At 46.6% G+C, this 16,479-nt stretch overlaps 1 protein-coding gene across 2 annotated transcripts in view; it reads right to left on the bottom strand.

The window, feature by feature from the left end:
* The window catches only part of LRP8 (LDL receptor related protein 8), a 191,262-nt gene extending 175,748 nt beyond the window's left edge, over positions 1-15,514 (bottom strand). For both annotated transcript variants that reach the window (XM_057413517.1, XM_057413518.1), the window contains exons 1-2: positions 15,322-15,514; positions 14,420-14,539 (exon numbers count right to left, since the gene is read on the bottom strand). In XM_057413517.1, the coding sequence (XP_057269500.1) occupies positions 14,420-14,539; positions 15,322-15,415 (214 nt within the window). In that variant the 5' untranslated portion in view covers positions 15,416-15,514. The remainder of the gene's footprint in view (positions 1-14,419; positions 14,540-15,321) is intronic.
* Positions 15,515-16,479: the final 965 nt, after the last annotated feature.

Raw genomic sequence — 16,479 nt, 5'->3', positions numbered from 1 at the left:
GAATGGGTTGCCCAGGGAGGTTGTGAATGCTCTGTCCCTGGCGTTATTCAAGGCCAGGTTGGACGAAGCCTTGGGTGGCATGGTTTAGTGTGAAGTGTCCCTGCCCATGGCAGGGGGGGGTGGAACTAGATGATCTTAAGGTCCTTTCTAACCCTAACTATTCTACGATTCTATGATTACAGACCAGGCTTTTCTGTGGGTCCACAATGATGCTCCATGAACTTCTAGAGGCTAAAAGAAATCAGGACAATACCCTAGTGAAAACTGCTGCAGGAAAGAAAGCAGGACTGAAACCATTGACTGAGTTTGGAAAGGTTCCTCATTGTCAGCTCTGATTGTTTTTAACTGTGGAGGACAAAAGATCCCTTGAAACATCACTTAAAATGTGTTGGTTTATCCAGCATATTCCCCTGACAACATTGCTCCCCTGACCATTATCTCACAAGGCTCACCTCAGGAGATAAAACCTACCTGATGTGAAACTCTGCCTGGATGGGAGATGGTGACCCTGAGTAAACCAGAGGAGCCTTTGCCAGCACGGCTACGTGGGTATAGCCCCACAAGCACACCAAGGCCAACCAGGGCTTTTCCTCAGCAGAACCTCACACCCCACACAAACCCATCTCCTGTCAGCCTTTCTAGGCCCACAGCAGCAGATTTTCCAGCTAGGGGACATCAATCTCACAGAGCTACGCCAGCAGGAGTGAGGTCAGGCCATGCTATGAAGCTACAGGACCAAGTTGTTAGTCAGCGACCTGAAATAACAGATCAGCATTTCCTCAGAGGCTTCTGCAGCACAAGATCAGGCTGAGTATTCACGCAGACAAGATGTTTTCTTTCATCAAATTTCAACAACAAGGACCAGAGCTATCCACAGATTAAAGCAATAAGGAAACCCCACCAAATGCTACAATGATCTTCCTCAAATCCTGAGATACCCATCGTTTAATAATTTGATTTCTGACCCTTCAGAATGAAATTAAATCCTCCATCTTCCATTTAATACCCAGTTCTCTCTCTCATACACACAAAGCACTAATGGGTATGAATCTTCTCCTTCTCATCATTAGAATTTATCCAATATAAGACAGTAAAACCTGCATCATCCTTGTGTATCAAACCGCTGCAAAAATATCTGCTATCCTAAAAGCAGAGGAAAAAACAACCAGCACAGTAACAGATGCTCCCAACTGATTACTGCAAAAAATTGACATTTACACATGGCCTTTTTCTATGTAAAGGTCAAGCTGATGCACCAAAAGCTTCATCCACAGGAAATTCACTCCCAAACAGCTCAAGGAGAGATGACACCAGCTTCCAGGTGTTCCACACTCACAGCAAATGGCCTTAGTTTTTAAAAGAAAAGCATTAGGGAATTGTGGTTTGTTGTTCTAGGTCCCACCCTGCTTGTTCCTTCCCTCAGGAAACTAATCCCACAAGACTTCAGTAAAAACAAACAGCAGGGAGAGAAACACTACAGCAAGCTTCTGCCCTAAACCATTGCATATGTTCCTAATGCCACAGTGAAACTCACACTCCCCCATGGGGGCTAAACAGGTCCCGCACTTGGCTGCCTTCCTCCCCCTCTGTGGTTTTCACTGCCAAAGAAGCATCTTTTTTTGCACCATAAAAATCAACCCTGTAATGTGATAGTGAAGCCTGCCTAACACAGTACAGAACAGAAACCTGTTAGTAACAAAGATCACTGCTCAACCTTTATATTATGGACAACCCACTGACAGCTATCCAGCTTGTATTGAGAAGGCAGGAAAGAAAACACTCTTCTAAAAGGATATTTTGGTTTCAAGCTTTCTTGAAACACTCCTACACTGTGCTGAGCAGGCAGAGATGAAGCTGCCAGGGCAAGAGCCCTGTAAGCCGAGGACCCTGTAAACCCCTGCACAAACCTGACTCTTGCTGCAGGAACGCACCATTTCTCGTGGTGTGGAATATCTCAGTCCTGACCTCAAAAGCTGGAGGATGAGAACTGCTCAGTGACAAGTGACGGCTTTTGTTCTGTGAGCTCCCATCTTCTGGGTTATCCTCTGCCAATCATATGCCCAACAGTGTGGTACACAACTGCCCTGAACTGAGTTGGAGTCAACAGTAGGCAGGCGTGAAGCTCCACGTCAGCTCCAGCCTCTCCAGGACTGTCACCCCAGCAGCCTCCACCTGGATTTCAGTCTCCAAGTTTAAAAACACTGTAAATGAACTAAACAGATGTGGACAGGGTGAACTTAGCAGATTCCAGCCAGCTGAAATACAGCACTTGTGCAGGAGCTGTTAATCCTTTCTTCAAGCATTTGCACAAAATAAGGCTGGCAGCATTCACATGATTGTGTGCATAATCAAATGTGAAGAAACGCCCGCTGCTCTCAGCCAAGCTTTGCAGATTCTCCTTAAATGCCTGAGCAAGAGAAGGTGTTAACAAAGGCTTTGTGCATGGACAGGCACTCTGTAAAACAGGGCCTTGAGAATGAATGGCTAAACTCCTGCTGTAAGACTTGAAAATGATTCCAGCAAGGCAATGAGATGCTGCATGCATTGGGAAAGGCTCCACGTCACTCAGGCACATGCTGATCCACAACCATGAAGAAACATTAACTATGTTATTTATCATTCCCCTCTAGAGGAGGGTGCCTGGATTTCTACCCCAGGCACCCCAATCTCTCCCCTGCTCTGCACTCACACTCTTTGAAGTGCCACGCCACGATCTGAGGCCCTCCAGCCCTGAACTGGACGGATGTGATTCTTTTCAGCACCTGTCAAGGCAGCTCCTTAATCCTCATTTCACTTCAGGGATCAACACGCACTGGCACCTTGGGCAAACATACATAACACATTATTTTAAACAAAATAGGACAGAAATCTGTGCTAAACAGCTCTTGTGTAAAGAGGAACAGAAATCATCCACCAAAGAGCAATTCCTTGAAGGAAAGCCTGCGATTTTAACACACCAGTGTTATCCTGGGAGATTGTTCCAGAGCTTCCCTCTGAAACTCGTTATTTATCATCCACCAAAGAATTGTGCCCACATAGGCTGCCCCTTCAAAAGCAAATTACAGGCCCAATGGGATCACCCAGTAGCACCCAGCTAATTTAAATGCTACCTGTTATTGCCACCAAGTTAAAATGAAGGCCTACTTATCAAGCCAGCAGAAATGGATGTTGTTGCACAGACCTAAGAGTTGTGCAATCTAAACTGTATCTTTATTGCTTTACGCAAGAGAGGAAGAAGGAAAAGAGAGGTAGCAATAAAACAAATAATAGCAAATTAAACTTCCCCAGTCATCTTGGTTCTTGTCAGAACAAGGATATATTACAGCTTATCAAGGCAAGGGTGTACTGCTGATAAATTACTTCAATAGCCAGTGCTCAGATAACAGCGAGGTGTGAGCATGGAGGTAACGGAGGTCTGGAGAGACATTGTCTCTACATGAAATGGAAAGAGCCTCTTTAGCAATGAACAACATCTGTCAAGTGCAGTCTCAAAATGGGGACAGTGATGACTCCCCGTGCACAGGCTGTGCCCGGTTATTCTTCAGGGTATGTTAGAATGTACTTGAATCATAGAATCATAGAATAGTTTGGGTTGGAAAGGACCTTAAGGTCATCCAGTTCCAACCCCCCTGCCACGGGCAGGGACACCTCACACTAAACCATGCCACCCAAGGCTCTGTCCAGCCTGGCCTTGAACACTGCCAGGGATGGAGCATTCACAACCTCCCTGGGCAACCCATCCCAGTGCCTCACCACTCTTACAGTAAAGAACTTCTTCCTTATAGCCAATCTAAACTTCCCGTTTAAGTTTTAACCCATTACCCCTTGTTCTGTCACTACAGTCCCTAATGAAGAGTCCCTCCCCAGCATCCTTATAAGCCCCCTTCAGATACTGGAAGGCTGCTCTGAGGTCTAAGAAGAACGAAGTCCATCTTGAAAAGCAAATCAAATACCCTGTTCCCCCCCCAGACACCTGTATTTTGTGTCTCTGATCACAGGAAGTGATGCATGTGAGGTATTTCACGTACTTGACCCAACACTAACATGGCAGGTGGGTTGGCACTGGATGATCTTAAGGTCCTTTCCAACCCTAACTATTCTATGATTCTATTTCAAAACAGTGAGGTCTCTCAACACTGGGATTTATCAGAACATTTAACAGTTGGACTCAATGACCCTAAAGGTCTTCTCCAACCTAAATGATCCCATGATTTTGCAAACTCTATGGCAGAGAACAAGAAATTGGGAACATTCTTCATGAGTCACTTATGTTCACGATGTGCTGCTGCATCACTCTACAGCCTTGGGCAAAGGATAACTTCTCTAAGCATCAGTTTTCAAATCCATAAGAGAATATTTAGTTCACTTATATGGTGAAGATTTATAGAAAGCTAAACTGCTAACCAGCCACTGGATGACAAATGTGTAATCAGCATAACACAGCTACACCAACAAGAATAGACCCTCTCGGTTACAGGGACTGGAGGTGTATTTCTTGGCCTATATCAGTCAACACTGACATTGGGTATCAAAGAAACTGGGGCATTTCTCACTGTTTATAAGTAGCTGCATAGATTCAATTGTGATTCAGGGCAAGAAGTCTGCAGGAACAGTTGTAAGTTTACATCTGACATTCTCAGTGCATTTCCCCTGCTATTGCTGATTTTTATGCTCTTAACTACTCTCTGGATTACACAGAACAGCATCATATCTGGACAGAATAGGTCCAGTAAATCCAGAAAGATTTACTAATATACAATCACTGCTAAATCAGCAAACTAAGCAGCTAGTATCATAGGAGAACCACACATCACATCTGAAAGGATACCTACAACCTTACTCATCTAGATCAGATGTACCCAGATGAATAAGGTTTTTCTAGATCAGAAAAAGCCTGAAAAGCCACCAAAGAAATTAACTGTATTAAATTTATACATGGAAAGGAAAGATGGACAGAAAACCTCTACTGGGTAATGCACAGCTGAACAAAGACTTGGGATCAAAAGAAAATTCTAATTCACCCTTTGAAATGGAGTAAAATACCACCTCAATGTACATCATACTGCACATTACATCTCTAGAAAGGCAGTTTGGGCCGAAACAAGGACAGTTAAAATAGAAACTAAAGTTAAGACCTGGAATCAGAGCAGTTACCTAAAGGAGGTAAAAGTACAGTTAAGAGTTTACTGCCTGCTGTACACGCTCATTTCTTCAACCCTTATTTTTTTTAAGGTGATAAATCTATGCTATAGGCTACTCAGAAAGGGAGAGAAGGCTACAACAACATAACATTTCAAGTTTAACCAAAATCAAGAGGAAATTTCCATCCATTTCAATGGATCCTAAACATACTCTTTTTCTCCCTTCTTTCAGTGTTTTGCAAGCAAAAGAAATCACCCCCACAGAAGCTACAGAAACCAAGCTAGAACTCCAGAGAAGATAAAGAAACAGCAGGCAAAGCTCTCACCCCGGACAGACAAGATTCTGCAGCACTGATGAACTAGACTTCAAATTATATCTACCTTTAAAAAGTAATCACAGCACAGAGAGTGGTTGCCAAAAAGAGCCCTTCTGGTTCTGCAAGTGCAGGACTGTGCTCTGGCTGCCATGGAAACTGAGTCCCTGACTGCTCTAGTCCTGGTACAGTGCCACACACACTCTCAAGCATTTAATCAATACTAATAATGCAAAAATAATATTGATGTATCAGAAACAGGATGCCTAAGAAAAAGAAAATAGCAGTAAAGCTCACTTTATATGGCTGCAGCCCAAGGGCTACTACTAGCCTTACTCTAAGCCAATTCTAAATCCCGTTCTCTCCTGGTTTCTAACACTTGTTCTTGGCATTAACTGTAAGGCCTTAGCTTAGACTGAAGAAAAGCCAGGAAACCTAGAGGAACAAATGAAATACTTCCATTAGTGCAGCAGGTACCTCTGCAGTAAGCAATATGGTTGCGTGTATTGAGCACTGCACTGGCAGGTAGGAGACCTCATTTCTTGGCTCTGCTGCTGACAACTTGTACAATTATGAGTCACCTGGGGCCAGCTCCCACCTGCAGAAGAGCTGTAACAATATTCATTCACCCCTTCATGAGGAACAAGGCACAGGGCTGCCAGATCAGCCTCAGCTCTGGGGAAACAGTCACAGCCCTTGCCAAGGACAGAACCACAGTCTACCAGAGCATCATTGCTAGGGCATGACACAGAGTCTACCTCACCCTGACAGACCATCATAGACAGAGCTGACATCCCTGCTTCAAAAATCTTCTGGCTTCGCCTAAGTTAAAATCTAGCTTTTGAATATGTTTCACTTTGGAAGGGTTTAGTTTGATTTTTCAATTAGCTTACAGCATTATTATAACTTTTAAAGCATAATCAGTTTGTTACCTCTTAGTGGTATTTCAGACAGAATTCTTCCACAGAGCAGAAAATCTGCATTAATTTTATCACAGGGCCTTTTAGCCCCTTCCCCTCCCTTGTGGCTATCTAAATATTAATAATTTTAACAGGAAATAGAGAGTTAGGAAAAACACACTCAGCATTTTTAACACTTCCCACACACGCACCACAAAACAGCGTAGGCTTCCCTTTGGCTAGAACCAGCTGTCTGCACTGGAAGCAGAGCACTGAGGAGCAGGCAGTGTGCTCTGCTACAAAGGACATGCCACTGCTTAAGAAAACAAGCAGCAACACATATCTTCATCCCCATCACTCAAACTCAACTTTACTGACTTGTTTTCATGGGCAAAGGAAAGAAAGAAAAATTGACATCTTAAGGCATTTTATAAGGCAGACAATCACAGAATGGCTTGGGCTGGAAAGGAACCTTAAAGACCATCTAGATTCAACCCCCTGCCAGAGGCAGGGACACTTTCCACTAGACCAGGTTGCTCCAAGCCCCGTCCAACCTGGCCTTGAACACTGCCAGGGATGGGGCAGCCACAGCTTCTCTTCTTCTGTGCCAGCACCTCACCACACTCACAGGGAAGAGCTTCTGCCTAAGAGCTCATCTCAGTCTCCCCTCTGTCAGTTTAAAGCCATTCCCCCTTGTCCCGTCCCTATGTGCTCTTGTAAAAAGTCCCTCTCCAGATTTCTTGTAGTCCCCTTTAGGTATTGGCAGACTGATAAGGTCTGCCCAGAGCCTTCTCTTCTCGAGGCTGAACAACCCAGCTCTCTCAGACTACCTTCACAGGAGAGGTTCTCCAGCCCCCTGCTGCATCACTTTCCTGTAATGACACAGAAAAGCAAGAGCTGAGCTGTAACATGCTTTGGGAACATCTCTGAAATTACCATGGAAAAGCTGCAGGTAAATGGGAAGCTGTAGATAGGAAAAGGGCATCAGAAAAGCAACAGTAGAAGGACGAGGAGAACTTTAAACCAAATCAAGTCTACCGCACATGCATCTCTAATACAACATCACCCTCTCTGAGGCACACCAAGTACATGGTGAATTAAGAAAGCTGGTGCCATTAAGAAAGCAAGCAGAAACAAAAGCTGTGTGTCTGCTCTATTAGAAGCAGCTAAGAGAATCAATAATTGTCAGACATTTTCAGGCCTTACACAGTGTTTAATGGTCCTTCAGGTGGACAATGGAGTCAAGAAAACTCATTATTTCTAGCACTGGCAATCTCTTAAACCTAGATAAATGTGTTCACCAGCATATTGCACTTGACTCCTTCAGCCTCATAGTTGTAATCTGTTATTTGAATTATTCTCTAAACATTTGCTGATTAATATTAAATTATCGCAAGTATCTTCCACTCTAAAATGAGCCAGTGAGAAATCACACTCCAAACCTGTGCTAATCCCGAGTCTGTAACGCTGCAGCAGGCAAAACAGAACTGGTCTACACTGACCTTTTTTTATCTCTTTATACATTAAGATGCTCTGGATGAAGTTTGCCTCCTTTGGCCCAAAATGTAGAATGCGTTTCTGTGCTTTGGAAGGAGAGCTCTGAGCTTTTGGACAAACCAACCAAGCCAGTGTCAGGTTTGACTGCACTTTCATAATCTCCCTCTTGAACCTCATCATTTTCAATCTTCCCATCCTCCTTGACCTCAGGAAAGTTTTTCAGATCACAGCTTGTTCCTGTACCTGTATCTAGAGCAATCCATGTGCTTTCTTCCTATAGCACAGCAGCACCCCATAAAATATAGCCCCCTTCCTCTGTAGCCATAATGCCCCTGGTGGCTACCCCATGCATCCCGGTTCCCTCTTCTGTCTTTTTAGTGGTCCTATTCCAATTCTCTCTTTCTCAGAGCATGAGCAGGAATGATAGAAAAACACCACCTCCTGGAAAGTAGTTTGTGTCTCAAGATAATAGAATTCCTCAAGTGAATGTGCCAGGAAATGGGGAAGTGGAGAAGGACATGTTTCCCACATGTACATAATGCTCGATTTTCTACATAAAGGACGCAGCACAGGAAAGATAACTTGCATATTTTGGGGGGTTGGGTTATTTTTCTCAGAGCAGACAATGAGAATATAATGAAAAAAGGAAGATAAGCAAATAACAACATCCACTGTGGAACACAAGAGATAAGTAAATTGGTTTTGAGCTGTGCTTGCACATGAACACGGTACAGACCAGGACAGGCAGGCAACAGGCACACAGGCAAGCGATTGTCCTGCCTCTCTGCACCACACTTTCCAGTGCTCCCAGTTTTGGGATGAGCAAAGCTGGTCACACAACCCAATTAAAACTCTCACTGACATAATCAAAAGCATATTGACCATATGTGTCAAGGAAGCCCCAAACTCTCCTCATGGCAATGTGCACATACTGAAAACACACACGCAACACACAGGCATCTCCAGAGTAATATGCACCCATCATTCAGCACAGAGAATACTGGTTTAAAACTGAACAGGAAGAAAAATTGGACCAACAGGTAAGAAAGGACAGAAAATATGTAATAGAATGCATATGACTGCCTGCTGTCTCACCTTGCCATGTCCCAAAACCTGCACACCATTACACTCTTGGATTTCAAATCCAACTCGGGCCATATTTTAACCTGTCACACATCCAGATTTTAGTTCTCAAATAGACTTTTGATATATTTTTATTCCCAAATTCCAGCCCTAGTGAAATTTGTACTGAAAAGCAAGGAGAATATTAGGCTACCGCCTGGACTTCTGCATAAGCAGCAGGAGTCAAACTCTGCAGACTCTTCATGGACAAAGCCAGCGTGCAACAGGAGTCTGCATCCCTCCCGATAGATAGCAAGGGAAGAGTGCCTCAGCTATACAGTCACATATTGTGGCCCCAAGGCAGGGCAAGGGCTGAGGCAGGGGAAGTTTGTGGATGCCATGTGTTTATCCTGAATTCTGGACACCGAGGAACACTCTTTGAAACAATAACTCCCTGCAGCCTGCACCTCATATCTGAGGCAGCCTCAATGCTGGCCAGTAAGACATATCCTTATGAACAGTCCCCACCGGAAAGCAATACCACAGAAAGGATCCCAATACAAAGATAGAAAATGGAGCTTTAAAAAGAGAAGCAGCCATTCTGCATTTGGCTGTGTCCCCCTGCAGGCAGGTATTACAAAGCTGAAGTGGCCTTGAAGCTGGTGCTGCATTTCAGCAAATTGGGTAAGCTTCTTACAGTTATTTTCTGCAACTATACTCTTTGCCACATTTCAGGATGGGTTAAGATGACGTGAACCCTATTTGCAGCAGGGAAATAAAATGCTATGAAACACAACCATCTCTTGTTTTGTGTCAAATACATTGTGTCTGGCTGCAGTTTGCAAGTTCTTCCCTGCTTTCTGCTAGCTTCAGTGGCAAGCAAGAAGAAACTTGCAAAATTGGGCAAAAAGTCTCCCAGAACCACTTCCCTACCAAAGCAGCTCCAGGACTTTCCATTCGGGTCAACATGTCACACAGCAGCAGGCACCCTGGGCACACAGCTTGTGGGCATTGAGGCTGACCTGGCCCTGCAGCCTCCACCTATCCTGAGGGAGACACAGAACAAACCCCAACATCCCACATCCTGAGTATCTCAGCAAGGAGTGATCTTTTGCCAAAACACTGTGCTTCAGAAAATGGACATTTTCCCCACTATAAAAATAGCTTTGGTACTTTGTAATGCTGCTGCTATACCGTTAAGAAAATGTCTCGATGACTGGGTATCTACAAACATGGGTTATAAAATTGGGTATCTCTGAAATGGGTTATAAAATTGAGTCTTGACTTTCCACAGTGTCCTGAGAGGAAAAGGCATCACTTGCCTGTACATGGAAGGAATAAAATACGTCTAAAAAATCACATTCAGAATTACCCTGGAGCCCTCTCCTCATTCTATGGATCACATACAGTGCAGATCGTAAGTGTTCAAGCTATAAATTGCAACTGAGTTTTCATCTTGTCAGGCCTACACAGACTGGATTGGGCTCAAGCAAATAATTTTGTATGGGGCAGAGTCAATAGTCTTACACAGATTTAAACTGAGTAATAGCTACCCAACATTCCTAATTCCAGAGCTTAACACTTTTATTTCCCAAGCAGCCCAAACACTGGAACTTTCACAATCTTTCTCTTGGGTGCTCTTTTAGTGGATACACAGGAACATTTTAAGGAATTTATCTACTCCTTTTTTTATTTCCTATAAAATGCTGTAGGCTTTCTGAAAATGAGACAGGGAAAAGGCATCTTCGTATTTAAGCAATCTGTGTACAGCTTTACCTACTTCCACCATGCATACAGTTAGCATCTCCTCCTCTCTTAACGCTTCATGAGCCACCTGCCTCATACAAATGAGCACCCTAGTAGCCTCCTTTGCTACAGTTCTTTTGCTACCAGGATTTGTTTCCTTTTACTTCTTGTAAGGCAATAACTTTATTCACACTTACTTGCTACCTACATCTACTTGGTTCTTTTTTTTTTCACCTTTGCTCAAAATGCAAGGTACTTTCTACAATCCCTATTTTCCTGCTCTTCCCTAAATCCTCACCACTTTTGTCTTCATACTGCAAGAATCATGTATTCTTTTCTGGTGGCTCCTTGACTTTTTTAAACATCAGCATTATTAAAAGGACTTGCTAACATTGAAATATGCGACATAAAATACGCGCCATATGCAGAACTGATACTTGCTCAAATGAGGAGGACCTCGGAGAGGCAAGAAGTTTCAACTCTAAAGATGCTTCTTGGAGTATGCTAAAATTGTGAAGATCATTTAAATTGAACACAGTGACAGACAGTCTAGTCTGTATTGCAGTGAGTATCTTACAGAAACAGCCAATGCATGATAATCCAAATAGTGTGAGCAACAAATCCCATTTCTCTACCGCCTGCTGTCACAAGTGAACCATGTGCACAGAGAGCTCGTCAATTCTGCCTTCATCAGCAACATCATTTAAAGTTAAGAAATGTGTTACACACCTTTTATTCTTGGAAGAAAACCCAACTGGATTCCTTTCATTTCATTCATTTCTCACAAGTAAAACCTCTGAAGTCGACTGCTACACACCAAGAAAGTGTTTGGCTCCATAATATATAAGAAGGTTACTGAGCAACCTAGGATAAATTCAACACACCTTATAAACCAGTACTGAGTAAATCTGGTTTGAGTAAGAGCTGAGATCATTACTTTTTCATGCTTCAGTTCCTATGTTTGCCAATTAACATATTAACATCATCCTATGGCAGGTAACTTGAACTACCAATCACAATTGAGAAGTATTACTGAATGGAAAGCAAATTCCAAGGGGATGATAGAGTACGACTACTGCGATGTTCCTCTTACGAGTCTAAAACTCCTTTAAAAACAGCCAACATTATACCAGCAAAGATTGAGGGGTGGGGTGGAAACAAACCAAAAATGCCAAAATATAACCAAAAATGTCAGTCTTGCATAAAGATGGCTTCTAGTGAGAAGCACACAGGGCACTGCCAGAAAAACTGCCTCCTTCCAGAAGTACATTGGAGACTCTTGGTTACAAAATCGTCCAGTGTATACAGACCACGTAGGCCAAGATTGTTCCATAAACCAGTCCTTAACACAGTTGAAGACTATACTGTCTCTTCAGCAAGGGAGGATAAATATAGGCAGCAGTGAGCTATTACAAATATGCTATCAACCCTGGACAAAGGTATCAGCAAGTAATTCCAGGATTTATCAGGGCCCTTTCAGTATTCATTACCAGCAGGCTATTTGCATGTTCTTTTCCCTCTCCATCACCACTCCAGTCGAGTTTTCCAGAACAGTTTCTTCTGCTGCATATGTTCATAAAATAGTTTTTAAATACGTTATCTGTTTATTACTGCAGTGATAACCGAGGTGGTGTCTAGAAACAAGAACACACGGAACATATTCTTTCACCCAGTGAGCAGAACTCTGAACATCGCATATGCTGACAGACAGTATGTATTTTTAAAAGAAAACTATGTTCAGAACAATGTAAGCAAGAAAAATGTGTGAAAAATGCAATTTAAGTGTCTTTCAGACTGCTTGGAGAAACAACTGCAAAGTCAACGAATATATGAACTAAATTAGGAGTCCGTGAGTAATTTCTGTACTATGCTCCCCAGTGAATAATAAATGTCAAGTTCAGATGAATGTGAAGAACTCTTCCTGTCTCCACATCAAAAAATTCTTTTTCCTAACATCTCAAAAGTTACCTCTCTACCACAATCTAGCATTATATGCCTACTACTCCCAAACCCAACAACTGTAAATCCCCCTCTGAAATAAAACTAAGTAAGATGCAATTCTCCATCTAACCATTCTAACACAGCACAATACACACAAAGCTGATATTCACCAGGATGCTGTTTTACACTCTCTGACACAATGCTTAGAGGGTGGATCACAAGGAAAAGGGAAAGATAAAAAGCAGCCCAGTGAGACCCATTTACTGCTGCTAGGTAAGGAGCGGAGCACAGGCCACAAACCTACTCTTCAATGTGGAGTGGGAGATGAAGAATCTGTTCCTCAAGATGCTACCCCTGAAACAGCAGCTCCCAAAGCACAGCTGTAGGTCACCTGCAGCTTGCCAAGCCTCTGTACAACGGCCCAAAGGGACTTTTAAACAGGCAGCTTCAAGAACACCACTGTCAGCCTGCTCAGAGGTTGCCAGCGCTCCCCTCAGATTAGTGCCTTTCTGGAAACTCGTAAGCTCTGAGGAAACGTGCCCAGTTATGAACAAGTCCAAGCAAGTTGAGTCTTTTGTAATTTGAAATGTTCCAAACCTAATTTGCTTCTAACCAGTGCCAATGTAATTCCTGCATAAACCATTTCTGTAGCCGAATTAAGTAAAACTGCTAACTCCCCAAATCATAAACTTAGGCACATATAAAGCCTGCCAAGACCTCTGAGTATAAAAGCACCAGATATAGATACTATGCTTTACGTTATAATATTGAGACATTTCCCATGAGCAGGAGGTTTGGGAATCCCTGCTCTCCTTACACTGATGTAATCAGACTTCACTCTGAGAAGACAGACAGATATATCAGTGGAGCTGTTAACAGGATAGTCCCACACATTACCAGTGACTCTTCTTGATACATCCCTTCTGTCTATGAACTTTGAAGAGTTCATTCCACGAATTATAACCTGATGCACACTCAGCATCTGTAATCCTACAGAGATAATTCAAGATATGTGGTACTTGCTACAGTATTTGCAACTCAAAGAAATTTCTCTTTAAGACTTAGGCCTCCATAACTTCTTTTACAGATGCTTCTCACACTCTGCAGTTGAGACAAATTCTCTCAGGCTGGCAGAAGCCGTGAGCAAAATAACAAAGAGGTAACAAGACAACCCTACAAACTACCCAAAGTTTACTGGGTGCCACTCACACACACCAGGCCCACAGTACAGGAGAAAGCAGGACTGCAACCTGCTCAGGATCATAAGCACAACTCTTGCTCTCTCTTCCCCTACACTACCAGGGAATCAGTCAGTGTTACACAGCTGACACTGCCAAGCAGGGCTCCTTGTTCACCTCCCTTCGCACCGTCACAGCAAGCACACATTTAAACACAAAGCTCACGCCAACCCCACACCGTGTAGGACGCCTGTACGTCAGCAGCGGTTCACGCCAGCACCTGTCACTGGCCCCGAGCACGGCCTTCCCGGGGTTCTTCACCACTCCCAGCTCCCCAGGACACAAACCGCGCCTCTCCCTTCGGAGTTCCGAGCAGAAGCGTGACCGGAGGCGTGAGCGGAACCTCCCGGTGCCCGCGGCCGGCAACCAGGAGCCGCTGCCCGCGGGGCGGGGCGTGCCCCGCGGCGGGCCCGGCGCCTCGTCACCGATCGGCTGCTCCCGGCAGCCAATCGGCGCCGGAGCCGGGCACGGCGCGACTTCATTCATTCATTCATTCATAAAACAGAGGTGCAGCGCTGGTAGGAAGCGCGCCCTTCCCGGTCTCGGTCCCCCGGCCCACCGCGCGGTGCACGGACACTCACGGCAATCCGCCTCGTCGCTGTTATCCGAGCAGTCGTCGTCCTCGTCGCATTTCCAGATGGCGGGGATGCACCGCTCGTTCCGGCACTGGAACTGGTCTTCCTCGCACTCCTTGACGGCTCCTGCGAGACACGGGGCCGCGCCTGGGTCAGCGGGGCGCGCTCCCGCGGCGGGGGCAGCCCGGGGCAGCCTCCCCGCCCTGTCCCGGCCGCGCATAAGCCGGGCCGGGAGCCACTGGGCTCGGGTGGGGGGTGGGGTAGGGCTCGGTGCGGGGCTGAGAGAGACGCGCCTCCGCGGGAGACCAGCGGTGATGCCTAAGATGCTTTGTGCAGGGATAACGGGGACCATTCCCGTGCTTCCCGGCATCGTTTGAAAGGCACGGCGGGGGAAAAGGAGCCTGGGAATAGAAGACGGTTAAACCCGAGATGCAAAAGACAAAGACAAATTATAAAGCACAATGATGCTGGGATCTCCCGCGCGTCCGGTACCGGGGCAGAACGCAGAGATACCTGGGGACGCTGTGGGAAACGGACAGGGGCGCCGGCCCGGGAAAAGGGAACTGACCCAAGTGAAGTTGAGGGCGGGGGCGGATACACGGGGACAGACACACGGAGCAAATCTGCTTTGCAGACGCACGGTGCAGCGCTGCTCGGCCGAGGCACAAATCTCCTCAGAAGCGGATTAAAGGTGGCAGCTCCTGTCACCAGCGGCAGCCTTGCTTCCGCGCGATGAAGAGCGTGCCCGGCCCCGGCAGGTCGCAAGCCCCGAGCGAGCCCGGGCCCTCGCGGGTCCCAGCCCTCCCGTGGGGCACCGCACCGCGCTGTGGGGCGGCCGGGGCAAGGCAGGGAGCTCACCCCCTCCCCGGGAGCACCGAGGCGAAGCCGCCGGGGCTCGCCGGACCCACCTTTGCCTTGGTGCACGTTGATCAGCAGCAGCAGCAGCAGCAGCAGTAGCAGCAGCTGGAGGAGCAGCAGCCGGCTGAGCGCTGCCCGGCACATGGTGCTCGCTCGCTCCCTCGGTGGCAGCGCCGTATGCGGGGTGCGCGCAGCCCGCGCGCCGCTCGCCGCCCCGCGCCGACTGCGCGGCCGGCACCGCCTCCCGCCCCGCCGCGCGCCGCCGCGCCGTGACGCGCCCCGCTGGGCGGGCCCCGCGCGCCGCCGCTCGGCTCGGCTCGGCCCCGGCCGGCGCTTGGCGGGGAGCGCGCACCGGGCTCGGTACTGCCAGGCCCGACAGAGGAAGGAGCAGGCGGCCGGGATCACCTGCGGGCGCGCCGCGCTGCGAGACATCCCCCCATGGCCCCTCGGGCTGGTGGCGAAGGGGCCCCAGGAGAGCGGGGCAGGTCCGGCCCCGTGGCGTAAGGCCGGAGCTCCGGCTGGGGTACATGGGCCTGCCCGCTGCCATCAGGTGCGCAGGGTCCTGAGCTCCCTTCTGCTGTCCCAGCTACAGCGACACAGAGCTGGGTTGTTCAGTCTGGAGAGGACATGGCCCCGGGGAGACCTTAGAGCAGCTCCCAGTGCCTAATGGTGCCGACAAGAAACCTGGAGAGGGGCTTTGGACAATGACGTGATAGGACAACGAAGAATGGTTTTAAACTGCCAGAGGGGAGATTGAGATTAGATCTCAGGCAGAAGTTCTTTTTGTGAGGGTGCTGAGGCGCTGGCACAGAGTGCCCAGAGAAGCTGTGGCTGCCCCATCCCTGGCAGTGCTCAAGGCCAGGTTGGATGGGGCTTGGAGCAAGCTGCTCTAGTGGAAGGTGTCCCTGCCCGTGGCAGGGGGTTGGAACTGGATGAGTTTTAACATTCCTTCCAACCCAAATCATTCTGTGATTTTATGACAGTGTCGTTTGTGATCCTGATTTTAATATGTCAATTAAACACGTGTCCTGGAGGCACAAATTGTGTGCTCTCCTTGTTAATTCGCATCTCCCATTGAGGGATTTCATTATGACCATACTGATATGGTCACCTCCACTTAATTTTCTTCAAATCAGTAAAATGAGTATGGAGTATGGGAAGGGTGCAACGTCCCTTCAGAGCAGCTGCTCACCCTCGCTACAACTCAA

This window comes from Pezoporus wallicus, unplaced genomic scaffold, assembly GCF_028554395.1.
Source record: "Pezoporus wallicus isolate ANWC-B61680 ecotype Strahan unplaced genomic scaffold, APGP_CSIRO_Pwel_v1 contig_13740, whole genome shotgun sequence".
Lineage (NCBI taxonomy): Eukaryota > Metazoa > Chordata > Aves > Psittaciformes > Psittacidae > Pezoporus > Pezoporus wallicus.
Note: the sequence above shows the minus strand (reverse complement) of the source record. Positions and strands in the feature narration are given on the sequence as shown.